Source organism: Budorcas taxicolor, chromosome 18 (assembly GCF_023091745.1).
Source record: "Budorcas taxicolor isolate Tak-1 chromosome 18, Takin1.1, whole genome shotgun sequence".
NCBI lineage: Eukaryota > Metazoa > Chordata > Mammalia > Artiodactyla > Bovidae > Budorcas > Budorcas taxicolor.
The window spans coordinates 65,881,099-65,897,106 of NC_068927.1; the positions used below are offsets into that span (position 1 = coordinate 65,881,099).

At 43.4% G+C, this 16,008-nt stretch overlaps 1 protein-coding gene across 2 annotated transcripts; it reads left to right on the forward strand.

The window, feature by feature from the left end:
• The first annotated feature begins 439 nt into the window (after positions 1-439).
• On the forward strand, positions 440-15,452 carry ZNF667 (zinc finger protein 667). Of its 2 annotated transcripts, none has more exons than XM_052655259.1 (5): positions 440-561; positions 5,010-5,100; positions 6,596-6,722; positions 8,395-8,487; positions 12,721-15,452. In XM_052655259.1, the coding sequence occupies exons 2-5, from the start codon at positions 5,044-5,046 to the stop codon at positions 14,298-14,300; spliced, it is 1,857 nt and encodes a 618-aa protein (XP_052511219.1). In that variant the 5' UTR covers positions 440-561; positions 5,010-5,043; the 3' UTR covers positions 14,301-15,452. The 2 variants fall into 2 exon arrangements, with proteins under 2 accessions (XP_052511219.1, XP_052511218.1); XM_052655258.1 differs by lacking the exon at positions 440-561 and adding an exon at positions 996-1,019.
• Positions 15,453-16,008: the final 556 nt, after the last annotated feature.

Genomic DNA, 16,008 nt, shown 5'->3' on the forward strand with positions numbered 1-16,008 from the left:
ATGCATGCCCACCACCGAAGCCCTGCCCTGGCTCCTCCTGCAAACCCTGTCATTTTACACACACGCAGGAATGTCCAAAGATGCATCAGAAACACCCGGGTCAGATAGCATGTGCACCCTCAGTCTTAGGCGGCATTGCCAAGTCGCCAGCCTCTAGCCAGCCCTGTGTGAGAATTCTTACTGCTGCCCTCTTGGTGGGTGTCAGGCGTCCTTGGTGATGCTTGGTGTATACCAAATTAAAAAGGAACAGGAAGGCGAGAGATAACCATGTGCTTGTTGTTGAGGGTGCAGATGAGCAGACTGAGGCTTTATGTAGCTCTCCCACAGCCAGTAATCAGCAGAGGCAAACTTTGAATCCAGAATTATCTAATGACAAACTGCTGTTCCTTCCTCCCAGCTGTGCTGAGTTCCTCGGAGGAAATTACTTTGTGGACAAGAATCACACACCTTCAGTTCACAGTGTGTGACAAGCACAGGCAGCTATGAGAAACCACAGGATGGACGCCGTGCCACTTCCTGGAGCAGTCCACTTGACTTGAGGAGTCAGAAAGGAAGAATCTGGTAAGTGATTTTAAACACAGTTTTTATATTAGCACAGATTTATCATGACGTGGAATGCGAAAGTCATCTGGTTGTTGCAGAAAAAAGAACAGAAGACTTCAGGAGTTTGATGTGGTTGGGCAGCTGCTTTGGGGTGTTCTCAGGCTGCTGAGTTAGACATGAGCCCTCCTTTGCTGTGCAGGGACGTTAGTCGGAAGAGCTTACAGGCCGCGTGGCAGTGGAGTGCTGGAGCCGGCCTGCCCCGGCTCACGCAAGCCCGTAGGGCACACGTCTCCCCAGCCTCAGGCTCGGTGGCATCAGTTTGGTACCTTACAGCGCACTCTGATGGCAGTCTTCACACCATGGAAATCGGCAGACATTGCAGGCTACCCAGCACCCGTTTCAAATACAGCAGAGTGTACACGACCTTCTGCAGCAGCCATGAGGTGGTTCTCTGTGAGTCTCTCTCTGTTTCGCAGGTAACTTCTTTCATGCCGCTTCTTTTTAGATTCCACATATAAGGATGTCACACGGCACTCCTCCTGCTCTGACTTCACTCAGTAAACGCTCTCTGGGCCCATCGGTGCTGCTGCAGACGGCACCGTCTCATTCTGCTTGGTGGCCGAGTACATTGCCCTGTATGTGCGTCCGCACCTCTGTCCGCTGCTGTCAGTGCACATTTAGGTTGCTCACATGTCTCAGCGTTGGCAGCGCTGCTGCAGTGAACGTTGGGTGCAGGTGTCCTTTCAGGTCGTGTTTTTCTCCAGATCCACGCCCCGGCCTGGGCTTGCAGGGTCATACGGTAGCTCTGCTTCTAGTTTTTAAGGAACCTCCATACTGTTCTCCATAGTGGCTGTCCCAATTTACATTCCCACCCATAATGTAGGAGGGTTCTCTTCTCTCCCCCCTCTCTTTAGCATTTATTGTTTGTGGATTTTTGATGATGGCCATTCTGACTGGTGTGAAGTGATACCTCATTGTAGCTTTGATTTGCATTTCTCTAATAATTAGCTGTGTTGAACATCTTTTCATGTGCCAGTTGGCCATCTGTGTGTCATCTTTGGAGAAGTGTCTACTTAGGTCTTCTGCCCACTTTTTGAGTGGGTTGTTGGTTTTGATGCCGTTAAGTATCATAGTTCAGTTCAGTCGCTCAGTTGTGTCCAACTCTTTGCGACCCCATGAATCACAGCACACCAGGCCTCCTTGTCCATCACCAACTCCCGGAGTTCATCCAGAGTCATGTCCATTGAATCGGTGACACCATCAAACCATCTCATCCTCTGTCGTCCCCTTCTCCTCCTGCCCTCAATCTTTCCCAGCATCAGGGTCTTTTCAAATGAGTCAGCTCTTCGCATCAGGTGGCCAAAGTATTGGAGTTTCAGCTTCAACATCAGTCCTTTCAATGAATACTCAGGACTGATCTCGTTTAGGATGGACTGGTTGGATCTCCTTGCAGTCCAAGGGACTCTCAAGAGTCTTCTCCAACAGCACAGTTCAAAAGCATCAGTTCTTCAGCACTCAGCTTTCTTTATAGTCCAACTCTCACATCCACACACAACTACTGGAAAAACCATAGCTTTCACTAGACGGACCTTTGTTGACAAAGTAATGTCTCTGCTTTTGAATATGCTGTCTAGGTTGGTCATAACTTTCTTTCCAAGGAGCAAGTGTCTTTTAATTTCATGGCTGCAGTCACCATCTGCAGTGATTTTGGAGCCCCCCAAAATAAAGTCTGTCACTGTTTCCACTGTTTCCCCATCTGTTTGACATGAAGTGATGGGAGCAGATGCCATGATCTTAGTTTTCATAGCTGTTTGTAAATTTTGGAGACTAATCCCTTACCAGTCACATTGATGAGATATTTTCTCCCAATGTGTGGGTTGTCTTTTTGTTTTGTTTATTGTTTCCTTTGCTGTGCAAAAGCTTTTGAGTTTGAGTAGGTCTCATTCCCGGAGAAGGCAATGGCACCCCACTCCAGTACTCTTTCCTGGAAAATCCCATGGACGGAGGAGCCTGGAAGGCTGCAGTCCATGGGGTCTCTGAGGGTCAGACACAACTGAGCGACTTCACTTTCACTTTTCACTTTCATGCATTGGAGAAGGAAATGGCAACCTACTCCAGTGTTCTTGCCTGGAGAATCCCAGGGACGGGGGAGCCTAGTAGGCTGCCATCTATGGGGTCGCACAGAATTGGACACGACTGAAGCGACTTAGCAGCAGCAGCAGCAGCAGCAGAAGGTCCCATTCCATTTGTTTTTGTTTGTTTTTATTTCCATTTTTTGGTGAGATGGATTGAAGAAGATGCTGCTGGGGTTATGTGAGAGTGTTCTGCCTGTGTTTTCCTATAGGAGGTTTATAGTATTCGGTCTCATGTTTAGGTCTTTTTGGAGCTTATTTTTCTGTATGGAGTTAAAGAATGGTCTAGTTTCATTTTTTTTAACATATGACTGTCTAGTTTTCCAAGCACCATTTATTGAAGAGACTGTCTTTCCAACATTGTATAGTCTTATTAATAATACATTTTAAAACTCAATACGCTTTATCTGACATATTATCTTTTCAAGTTGCAATCAATATAAACAATTACCCATGGGATTTTTACATTCTATTTTTTTTCATACTAGGTCTTTAAAATCAGGTATGTATTTTATGGTTAGAGTGCACCTCAATGCAGACACTTAATTTTTATTGGAGATATTTGATCTATATTTAAATTTTGTAAAATTTATTATTAGAGGGAGATCCCTGGTGGCTTAGTGGTTAGGATTCTGGGCTTTCTCTGCTGTGCCCTGGGTTCCATCCCTGGCTGGGAAGCTGAGATACTCCACAAGCCACATGGCATGGCCCAAACAAACAAACAAACCCAAATTGTCCCAGACTTTACTTAAAAGTTTCACAGTAACTGAACTAAGGATCAGTTTTTAATCTTAGATTAGAGATAATTTTTAATTTGATGATTATAGTAGTTATCATCTTTATGGTTTTAATAATAATTGAAATAAAATGAAACAGTTTCTTATTTCCAGAACTCAGTGTCTGCTGGTATTCATGTTGGAGAAGACAGGTATAGAGCGACAGGGCAATAGAGGGCCTCCCTTGGAGGATTCTTGACGTCTCGCCTCTTACTCTCTCACCCTGGTGCACACCATTGAGGTTTCTCTTCCAGATTTCTGCACACCTGTCTAATGAGCCCCTTCTGCAGCTCTTGCTTCCCCCTTCCTACCCTACCAACACACATCCATAGTATTGGCCACATAGCCACCAAGAAAAATTTTTGTTAAATGCTAAGTCAGTCACATCATTCCTCTGCTCAGCTACCACCCCTCCCCACACCTTACCGCACTTAGGTCAATTCCAAACTGCTTGTCGCCCCCTTCATGACCCAGTCCCTCCTGACCCCAGTCACCTCGGGCCCACCGTCTCCCCGCTCTCTCACGCTGCTTCCGCTCAACATCCTCTGCCCTCCACACCCCTAGTGCGCGCCTGCTGCAGGCCCACCGTCTCCCCGCTCTCTCACGCCGCTTCGGCTCACCTGCATTCTCTCTGCCCTCCACACCCCTAGTGTGCGCCTGCTGCAGGCCCACCGTCTCCCCGCTCTCTCACGCCGCTTCGGCTCACCTGCATTCTCTCTGCCCTCCACACCCCTAGTGTGCACCTGCTGCAGGCCCACCGTCTCCCCGCTCGCTCACGCCGCTTCGGCTCACCTGCATTCTCTCTGCCCTCCACATGCCCAGCGTGCGCCTGCCGCAGGCCCACCGTCTCCCCGCTCTCTCACGCTGCTTCGGCTCACCTGCATTCTCTCTGCCCTCCACACCCCTAGTGTGCGCCTGCCGCAGGCCCACCGTCTCCCCGCTCTCTCACGCTGCTTCGGCTCACCTGCATTCTCTCTGCCCTCCACATGCCCAGCGTGCGCCTGCTGCAGGGCTCTTGCACCTGCTGTACCTCTACCCAGAATGCCTTTCTCCCTGTGCCCAGGTGACTCACGCATGTGCTGCAGTCACGCCTCGGCTCCGGGTGGCCTCTTCTGAGAGGCCTCCCCCATGCCTGCCCCCTCTTCCCTGCTCAGGTCCTGTTGCCTTCACAGCAGGGATCGCGGCTCACGCTGATCTCTGTGTGGGCCTGTCTTCCCTGCTGGAACGTAAGGGACTGGGAGCAGGTGCCTCTCTGCTCTGACTCTACTTCCCCGCCAGCCCCTGGGACAGCTCCTGGCACGTGGCGGGCACGCCGCAGCTCCTTGTCAGCTGGAAGAGCAGGCGTCTGCCCCTTTCGTTGTCTCCTGACCCGGCGCCTCCTGTGACCTCAGAAATAGACAGTGTTGGCTGCAGCTTCTCCCTGATGCTGAGAAAGGGCAGGAGTGTCTCAGATGACGCTCTGACTTCCCCGGTGCGTGTGTGTGACCAGGGTGTGGGCCCAGAGGCTGTGGGCCCTCCCGGTGGCCCAGGCAGTCTCACGGCTTCTCTTCTCCCCCAGGTCCGCCTTCTCAGTGCTCTGCCCTCCTCCTGCTATGAGCCCTAAGACGGAGGAGAGGATGCCTGCCGCTCGGGGGAAGTCCAAATCCAAGGTAAGTAGTGACTGCTCTTCCTTCGGGAAAGTTCTTCTGCCGTGTAGGAAACCATTTCTTTCCTTCCGGTCCCATGGAGACCCAGGCAAGACATGGTCCCTGGTTTCCTTCCATCACCTCAGAGGGTGAGAGCGTGAGCAGGGGCCCCCTCGTCTTTTCTCTCAGTGTGTGCTTGACCTTTCACCTATTCATTCAGTATCTCCAGGGGCTCTGCCTGTCTTCCCTCCCCAGAGAGAAGGCTAGAGACACCGTGATTTCTCAAGGTGGACATGAGTGCCCAGGTGGGACCTGCTAGGGCAGAGGGCTGGATGTTGTCCTCCAGAGTTAGATCTGTAATGTTGCCGTTGTTTCTACTTGTACAGCCCGTATTTACAAGGAGGAAATTTCTCTAACTTTGAGAGACTTCTGACCCTGTAGGTATTCAGGTAGAGTTAGTTGGACCCAGGCCAGTGAGCCAGCCTCCTATGATAGGCATGTTTCAAGATTTTAGCAATCAAGCAATTTCCTACAGTAAGCCTCCTGCATGCAGTTTCTCATAATAGACACTTTTGCCCTTTAAGTTGTGTGTATTCGTTCCCTGTTGCCACAGACTTGGCCACTCAAGACAGCATACATTTATTTTCACAAGTTTGTGGGTTGGGGTTCAGACCCAGCTTGGGTTAGCTGGGTCCTCTGTTTTGGGTCTCACAAGAGTGAAATCAAGCTGTCCGCCTGCTGTGGTCCCATCGGATGCTCAGGGTCCTCTTCTGAACTCAGTGGTTACTGGCTAAATTTCATTCCTCCTCCTCCGCTTCCCGAGTGGCTCCCTTTGTCCATCTTCAAACCAGCATCGACAGGTCCAGAACCGCTCATGCTGCAGATCTCCCCGACTTGCCTTTCTGCTTTCCTCTTCTGCCAGCTGGAGAAAATCCTTTGCTCGTGGGGGCTCCTGTGATGACACCGAGCTGACCTAGATAATCCAGGCTACTTCCTCCTATTTCAAAGTCAACTGATTTAACCTTGATAACATCTGCAAAAATTTTGCCACCTATAATGCACTCACATGTGGTTAGGGACATGAATCAGAAGCAAGACTGCCCAGACTGAACCCCAGCTTCTCCATTTACAAGCTGTTAGACCTCCAGTAAGTTATCTCACCTCTCTGGGCCTCAGTTCCCATATCTGCAACATTGCTGTGGTCCTCTTGGCAGTGCCCCAGTCGCTGCCTAACGTGAGCTAGTGCGTGCAGGGTACCTAGAAGAGTGCCTTGTCTTGTCAGTGCTGTGTAAATCCAAGTTGATATGCTTTTTATGGAACAAAACCTTTAATACCAGCTGTATCATGTTGCATTGTGTTTTATTATTACAACTGCCCCTTTTGATCTCGGAACCTCAATGTTTCCTTCATAGATAGAACCCTGGCATCATGTGTCTTCCATGTTTGGAAGTCCACTGTTGTCTCCAGCTGTGTGGAAGCACAAGCCCACAGTGAAAGGACATCTGCTTTTCCATTTCAGGCACCAGTGACATTTGGGGATTTGGCCATCTACTTCTCCCAGGAGGAGTGGGAATGGCTGAGCCCCATTCAGAAGGATCTATATGAAGACGTCATGTTGGAAAACTACCAGAACCTGGTTTCTCTCGGTAAGGCTCTCCTGCTCCCGTGATCCACAACTGGACTGTTGAGGGAGATGAATCAATTAGTCAGGGGAATAGAAGCCACTCCAGTTTGGCTTTTTTTTTTTTTAAATAGCTTCTTTGAGGTATAATTCACATATTATACAATTCACCCATGTGAAGTATACAGTTCCGTTAGTTTTTTAAGTGTGTTTACAGACTTGAGCACCCATCACCGCAGTCAATTTTACAACAGCTTCAGTTCAGTTCAGTTGCTCAGTCATGTCTGACTCTTTGCGACTCCATGAACTGCAACACGCCAGGCCTCCCTGTCCATCACCAACTCCTGGACAAACCTATGTCCATTGAGTCGGTGGTGCCATCCAACCATCTCATCCTCTGTCATGCCTGCCCTTCTCCTTCTGCCTTCAATCTTTCCCAGCATGAGGGTCTTTTCAAATGAGTCAGCTCTTCACATCAGGTGGCCAAAGTATTGGAGTTTTAGCTTCAACATCAATCCTACCAATGAACACCCAGGACTGTTCTCCATTAGGATGGACTGGTTGGATCTCCTTGCAGTCCAAGGGACTCTCAAGAGTCTTCTCCAACTCTTCATTACCCTCCAAAGAAAGCCTGTGACTAGCATCAATCGCTTTTTTATTTACCTGTGCCAACTACCGCCCCCAGATTAGGCAAACACTGAACCATTATTTACTTTCTGTCTATGAATTTCCCTTTCTTGGTGTTCCATAAAAATGAAATTAAATATGTTGTCCTTTGTGTCTGACTTCTTTCATTTAAGGTAATATTTTTGAGGTTCATCTGCATTGTAGCCTGTATCAGTACCTTATTTCCTCTTCATGGCCAAATAATATTCCACCTTTTGTTTTTCCATTCACCAGTTATAGGCATTTGGGCTGTTTCCACTGTATGGCTGTTATGAATCTGCTGCTGTGAATGTTTGTGTACAGATTTTTGTGTGGATGCATATTTTCATCTCTCTAGGGTATATGTCTAGGAGTGGTAGGTACTGGTCATATATCAATAGTAACTATAACCTTTTGAGGACTTGGGTTGTTTTTGAGAGAAATAATTTAAAGAATTGACTTTTAACAGGTACTATTAAAAGGTGAATATTGGACACTGAGGTAACAGAGATGGTAACTACAGGACACATCCTCCATCCTAGGGCTGGGAGGACAGAGGGAAGAGTTTGGAGTTTTAGGACTTTGGGGATGGGACTCAGATTTCAGAAGGAGAGGGGAGCACTGCCTGTTTTGTTTATCCTGCTGAGGGGGCGACATGAGGCTCGTTCTGGGAGTCACAGGGGAAAAAAGCAAAGCAGGAATGGAAACCACCAGTACTGCTGTTGGTGGATGCTGACAGGGGGCAGCTGGCGTGGGAGTGCGGGTTATAGCAGACCAGAGGACCGCGGGCTTGGATGTGGGAAGGCTGTAACTGAATGACCAGTCTCAGGAGTTCTGCTCCAACTCTTCCCCAGAGTAGTTGGTTTTGTAGAGTTAGAAGTGAATAGCTCTGCTGTCTATGACTGACCTTTCATCCTTTTTCTCCACCTACCCTTCACATCCTCTGTGCTCCTTTTGCGTGAATAAACCCCATTTTTCTTGAGGCAAAGCCTGATTCTAGTAGCTGTGGTGCCCACATCATGCTCAGTTCCAATGTTTTTCCTGTGTTGTAGGACTTTCCTTTCGGAGACCAAACGTGATCAGCTTATTGGAGAAAGGGAAAGCGCCCTGGATGGTGGACCCAGTGAAAAGACGCCGGGGCTTGGGTGAGTGCCTTCCATCAAAAAAGGGCACTGTCTTTAAGATAATAATTGAGAGCCACTTTCTCCACCTCATAGACCCCAAGGTTGTGCAGAAAACTCAAGTCTCTTCAGTATGTGTCCCCAGAGGGCGAATAATTAGTGTTCAACAAGCCTCTCACTAGGTATCTGATATTCTTTTTAAAAAAAAATTATTTATTTGGCTGCGTCTGGTCTTAGTTGCGTCATGCTGGATTGCCAGACTCCCTAGTTGTGACACAGGGGCTTCAGAGCTCACAGGCTTAGTTGCTCCATGGCACGTGGAATCTTAGTTCCCCAACTGTGGGTTGATCCTGTGTATCCTGCATAACAAGGTGAATTCATAACCATTGGACCACCAGGGAAGTCCCTGATACTGTTTTTTAAGTATAGGTTCCTCCCAGCAGCTGTATAAGGTAGGTCCTCTTATTATTCCTATTTTATAGATGAGGAAACTGAGGGCCAAAGAAGTTCAGTGACTTGCCCAAGGTCATCTAGCTGGGAAGTAGCAGCAGAGTTGGGATTTGAACCCCAGCTTCTGATCTCAGAAGCTCAGGTTTTAATAGCCTCATCCCCATCCTGCTTTGGTTTTCATATTTCTCTTCAGAGAAAGCGTCTGTATTCTGACTTCTCTAGTGATTGTATTAATAATAATCTGACTTGCATCATTGTCTTCATTCCTTAAAAAAAAAAATTAAAAATCTTTCCCATAAGCATTTATTTTGACTGCTTTTCAAGAACTCATTTCCTTCTCTAGTATTGATAGATTCCTCTTTGATTGGTCAAATTATAGGTTTTTTAATTTTGTTGTGTTTTTAGTTCATTTTTACAGCTATGACTTTAATTTTTTAATTGTAAAACACATAACATTAAATTTACCATCTTAACCATTTAAATTTAGTTTTTATTTATTTATTTTTTGGCTGCGCTGCTTGGCTTGTGGGATCTTGAGTTTCCTGACCAGGAATTGAACCTGGGCCCTCGGGAGTGAGAGCACAGAGTCCTAACCACTGGATTGCCAGGGAGTTCCCATGTTAACCATTTAAAAATGTACAGTTAAGTATATTTGCATTGTTGAGCAAGAGGTATCTAGAACTTTTTAAATATTGCAATACTGAAACTCCATACCCACTAAATACTAATTCTTCCCACCTTTCCACTCAGCCCTTGGTATGATTTTGACTACTATGGATACTTCGTATGAATGGAATCATGCAGTATTTGACCTTCTGTGACTCGCTTTTTTCCACTTAGCATAATGTCATCAAGGTTCATCCGTGTTGTAGTACATGACAGGATTTTCTAAGGTTACATAATATTCCACTGTATGTATATACCACATTTTCTTTATTCATTCATCTGTTAGTGGACATACGGGTTGCTTCCACATCTTAGCTACTGTGATTCATGCTGCAGTGAATATGGGTGTACAGATAAATCTCTTCAAGGTTCTGATTTCAATTCCTTTGGATATATACCCAGTGTTAGTGTTGTTGAATCATATGGTAGTTCTGTTTCTAATTTTCTAAGGAACCACCATACCATTTTCTACAATGGCTACACCATTTTTCATTTCCACCAGTAACACACAAGGGTTCTGGATTCTGCTCATCCTTACAGCACTTGTTTTCTGTGTTTTTTTTTTTTTTTTTCAAAATATATATATTGGCTGTTTTTATGTTATGAGGTGATATTGTGGATTTAAATTTCTCTAATGATTAATGATGTTGAGCATCTTTTAATATGTTTATTGGCCATCTGTCTGTCTTCCTTGGAGAAATAGCCATTCAAGTCCTTTGCTCATTTTTTAATAGGGAAATTTGCCTTTAAGTTGTAGGAGCTCTTTACATATTCTGCGCATTAGTCCTTCACCATGTATGTGACCTGCAGCATCCATAGGGTGCCTTTTCCCTGTTGTTCCCTCTGAAACACGAAAGCTAAGCTTGACACAGTCTCATTCTCTTCTTTCATTCTGCTGCCTGTGCTTTTTGTGCCGTAGCCAAGAAATTCAGTGCCAAGTCCAACGTCCTGAAGCTTTGTCCCTGCGTTTTCTTCCTAGGAATGTAATAATTTTTGGCCTTACATTTTAGGTCTTTATTTTTGAGTTAGTTTTTGTATATAGTGTAACTAAGGGGTACATGTTCATTCTTTTGCAAGTAGGTACCCAGTTTTCCCAACACCATTTGTGGAAGAAACTGTTCTTTCCCTTTTGTGACTGTCTTGGCACCCTTGTTGAAAATCATTTGACCAGATATATAAGAGTTTATTTCTGGGCTCTCTGTTCTCTTCCATAGGTCTGTGTATGTACCTTTATGCCACTGCCACACCATCTTAATTATTAGGAAGTCTGAAGCATCCTTCTTCATTTATCTCTTTCAGGAGTGTTTTGGTTATTCAGGGTCCCTTGAGATTCCATATGAATTCTAGAACTTTTTTCTACTGCAAAAAATATTACTGGGATTTTGATAGGGATTGTATTGAATCTGTAGATAAGTTTGAGTGGTATGGACAGTTTTACAGTATTGAGTCTTTCAATCCACAAGCACAGGATGTCTTTCCATTTATTTATAGCTTTGATTTCTTTTAGCAATGTTTGTAGTTCTCAGTGTACAAGTCTTTCATCTCTTTGGTTAAACTTACTCCTAAATATTTTATCCTTTTTGATGTTATAGTAAATGCAATTGTTTTCTCAGTTTCCTTTATGGAGTGGTCATTGGTGGTATATAGAAACAAAACTGATTTTTGAATGTTGATTTTATATCCTGCCAGTTTACTGAATTAATTCACTTATTAATTCAAATTAATCAATGTTTAAGCTGTTTTTGGTGTGAAATTGAGGTAGTTCCTTCTGCTCCTAGCTTATTGAGTGTTTTTTATCATGAAAGAGTGATGACTTTTGTCAAAAGCTTTTTCTGCATCAGTTGAGATGATCATGTGGTTTTTGTCCTTTAATTTGGTGATTGTGATATATTACATTTATTTTCCTGTGTTGAACTATCCTTGCATTCCAGGTATAAATCCAACTTGTTCATGTGTATGACCCTTTTAATGTACTGTTGAATTTGGCTTGCTAGTATTTTGTTTAGGATTTTTGCATAAGTATATAACAGGGATATTGGTCTGTACTTTGCTTTTCTTATGGTGTGTCTTGTTTTGGTGTTAAGGTAATGATGACCTCATACAATGAGGTATTAAGTATTCCCTCTGCTTTTGTCCTCTGAAAGAGATCATGAAGAATTGGAATGATGTCTTCCTTAAATGTTTCATAGATTTCACTAGCAAACACATATGGGCCTGGTACTTTCTATTTTGGAGGGTTATTAATTACCGATTCAGTGTTTTAAATAGATATGTGCCTATTCAGATCATCTTTTTCTTATGTTTTGAGTTTTGGCAAATTGTGTCTGTCTATAGTTTACCTTCTGCCTTTCCTGGACTTTTCCTATAATAAAACTACATTTATCTATTGAACAGTTTATGGAGTTTCATGTGGTAAATGTTGTTCAGTTGCTAAGTCTTGTCCAACTCTATGACCCCATGGACTGCAGCATGCCAGGCTTCTCTGTCCTTCACTATTTCCTGGAGTTTGCTCAGGCTCATGTCCATTGAGTCATTGATGCCATCCAGCTATCTTATCCTCTGTCACCGCCTTCTCCTCCTGCCTTCAGTCTTTCCAGCATCAGGGTCTTTTCCAATGAGTCAGCTCTTTGCATCAGATAGCCAAAGTACTGGAGCTTCAGCTTCAGCATTTTCTTTAAGGTTGACTGGTTTGATCTCCTTGTGGTCCAAGGGACTCTCGAGAGTCTTCTCCAGCACCACAGTTCAAAAACATCAATTCTTCAGCATTTAGCCTTCTTCATGGTCCAACTCTCACAGCCATACATGACTACTAGAAAAACTATAGCTTTAATTATATGAACCTTTGTCAGCAAAGTGATGTCTCTGCTTTTTAAAAGACTGTTTAGGATTGTCATAGCTTTTCTTCCAAAGTATATGGTATATATTTATTCAATAATAAAACCTTTATTCATTTCAAATTGCACTTCTGTGAATTTGTTATTAAATATTTCTATAAAGTCCTTACTATGTTAAAATTATAATAAAACACTCAGAGTTATGACTCTAATTATCATCATTGTTATTACTTTGATTGATAATTATTGCAAACAACTTCATTTTTTTAGCACAGGAAGACAAACTGAATTTCTTGATGTCTTTCAGACTTAGGGTCTAAATGTGAGACCAAGAAGTTACCTCCAAATCAGTGCAACAAATCTGGGCAAAGCATCTATCAGAAACCAGTTTCCACGTCACAAAAAGCTCCCACAGGAAAGAGAGGTTGCAGGAAAAATTCAGTCCTAATAAAACCCAAGAAAGTACATTCAGAGAAGAAATCTTTAAAATGTAATGACTGTGGGAAGTTCTTTAGTCAGAGCTTATCTCTTAAATTTCATCAGAACTCTCATGCTGGGGAGAAGCCTTATGAATGCAGTAGTTGTAGGAAAGCTTTCAGACAGATCTCATCCCTCATTCTTCACCAGAAAAACCACAATGGAAGGAAAAGCTTTGAATGTGACAAATGTGGGGAAAGCTTCATTCAGAGAACATCCCTGCTCCTACATGGGAAAATTCATGGTGAAAAGGAAGTCTTTGACTGTGGGAAGGCCTTGAGTCAGTGCTCATCTCTCAGTATACATCAGAAAATCCATTTTGTTGAAAATGTCTACCAGTGCAGAAAATGTAAGAAAGCCTTCATTCGCATGTCATCTTTTTTACTTCATAAGAAAATTCACAGTGGAAAGAAAATACACAAATGCAATAAATGTAGGAGAGTCTTCAGTAAGAAATCAGTCCTTGTTATACATAAAAGAATTCACACTGGAGAGAAAACTTGTGAAAGTGAGAAGGCCTTAAGTCACAGTCTACAGCAGAGAAGTCACCATTTAGAGAATCCTTATAAATGCAGAAAATGTGGGAAATCCTTTAATAGAATTTCATCCATTATGCTTCATCAGAGAATTCACAATTCAGAGAAACCCTACAAATGCAATAAATGTGAGAAGATCTTCAGGCGGCTTTCAACCCTTATTCTACATCTAAGAATTCATAGTAAAGAGAAACTATACCAATGTAATAAATGTGAGAAGGTCTGCAATCGGCATTCATCCCTTATCCAACACCAGAAAGTCCATACAAAGAAAAAGAAACTGTTTGAATGTAAAGAGTGTGGGAAGATGTTTTCTGGAACTGCCAACCTTAAAATACATCAGAACATTCATTCTGAAGAGAAACCCTTCAAATGCACTAAGTGTAGTAAAGTTTTTGGCCGCCAGTCATTTCTTATTGAACATCAGAGAATTCATACTGGAGAAAAACCCTATCAGTGTGAGGAGTGTGGGAAAGCCTTCAGTCACCGCATCTCTCTTACGAGGCATAAGAGAATTCATAGTGAAGACAGACCCTATGAATGTGATCAGTGTGGGAAGGCCTTCAGCCAGAGTGCTCACCTCGCCCAACATGAAAGAATTCACACTGGAGAGAAACCATACACATGCAAAACATGTGGGAAGGCCTTTAGCCAGCGAACATCCCTCATCCTCCATGAAAGAAGTCACACTGGAGAGAAACCCTATGAATGTAATGAATGCGGGAAGGCATTCAGCAGCGGCTCCGATCTTATTCGGCATCAGAGAAGTCATTCCTCGGAGAAACCCTATGAATGTAGTAAATGTGGGAAGGCATACAGTCGGAGCTCATCCTTGATTCGACATCAGAATACACATTCTGAGGAAAAGGCTTAAGATTGTTTTAAATATGTAAAGCAGAGAGGGAGGCCAGCCAAGTAGCAGAGACAGAGGCATGGGAAAATGCATGTCTGTAACACAAACTGTAAAAATGGGGCAGTTCGATGTTGTGTCCCACCTTGAAAGCCAAAGAACAAAAGTCATTGGTGATTTGACCGGAGGATTTGAAATCAACTGAAGCAGTGACTTTATCAGACATCTTAGTTTCAAAATAACAAGCTCAGATGATTGGGTCAGTCATTTTTAATGAAGAGCATTTTTCATTTGATAAAAACAACTGGTACTTTATTTCCATCATAACTTTAAAGCTATTTCATTGGTCATGTACAACAAAGTACATTGTAAATCCATTTTTCTGGATGGATCTGTGAGCCTAACATAAGGTCATGTGAAAAGAGAATTTGAGTTTGTCCCTTAGAAGTATCACAGAAGGGATTTTCTCACAAACCAGGGTGCCATTTTCAGCTAACAGTAACTTGTGGGTGAGAATAAAGAAGACTGAGTAAAGAGATAATAGCATTCACAATTGTGTGGAGCGATAGAATCATTACCATACTGTCTCTGTTGATATGAAGATATATGATCTTCATGGTGTGAAAAATCTAACAAGCCTGGGACAAGCTAATGGGGAAAAAACCAGGATGTACTGAAGAATGAGGAACTTCAGAATGGGGAGAAAGTATTATTTTGTTTGTATATGAATTTATATTTATATGAATAAACATTGGTATTTTTATGTAAGAACACTGGTGCGCAACAAGTGATTGGTGGAGAATGGGATGTTGTGGACTGAATTCATGTTAAAAACCTAACCCCTAATGTGACTGTATTTGAATTGAGGCCTTTTGGGATATAGTAAGGGTTAGATGAGGTCTTGGAGGATGTGGTCCTCATAATAGGAATGGTGTTTTTAAAAGAAGAGACACCAGAGATCTCTGCTGTACGAGGACACAAGACAAACGAGCCCTCACCAGTATCCAGCTGTGTGTCGTCCTGACCTCAGCCTTCCAGCCTCCAAAACCGGGAGAAATGAATTTTACGTCACTCAGTTTATGGTGTTTCGTTATGGCAAACTAAACTAATACATGAGAAAAACCCTGCATTTATGTGCCAGGCTCTTTTCTTGTCAGCTGTTCATTATATATACAATAGTGTTCAGTCCCTTTCCAGTTTGTGCAAAATATGTAAGAAATAAAATCAGAGTTTTCTTTTTGGAACTGGGTTATATACAGTTGGACTCTTTTTTGTGTTTTCCTAATGCAAAAGCTATTTTTGAAAATACCCATATCTTGTTAAGACAACTGTGTGGATTGTTTGACCACATGGTTAGGTCACTCTTAACTTTGAACATAGCTGAGAAAATAACAACTGGATTTATGAAGGGAGCATGCATGCAGTATAATAGAACAATTAATTTTCCATTTAAACTTGTCACATCAGTCTGCAAAATCAGCATAAAAATCAGCACTTCAAGCAAATAGATGAGCAGACAACACAGAGAAGACTTGTGGAGGGCCTTGTCTTTCCTCACTACTGTTTTGTACACACACCTCTCTACTTTGTTAAGTCCTCTGCCAGTCTGCCCTAGATGTTGGTCCCGAATCAATGGTCACAAACCTAAAACATGTCATGTGTACTAATAAGACACTGTTCTTGCCTTCAGGCACTTGCAGTTTAGGGAATACAGACTCTTTAAATACGGAAG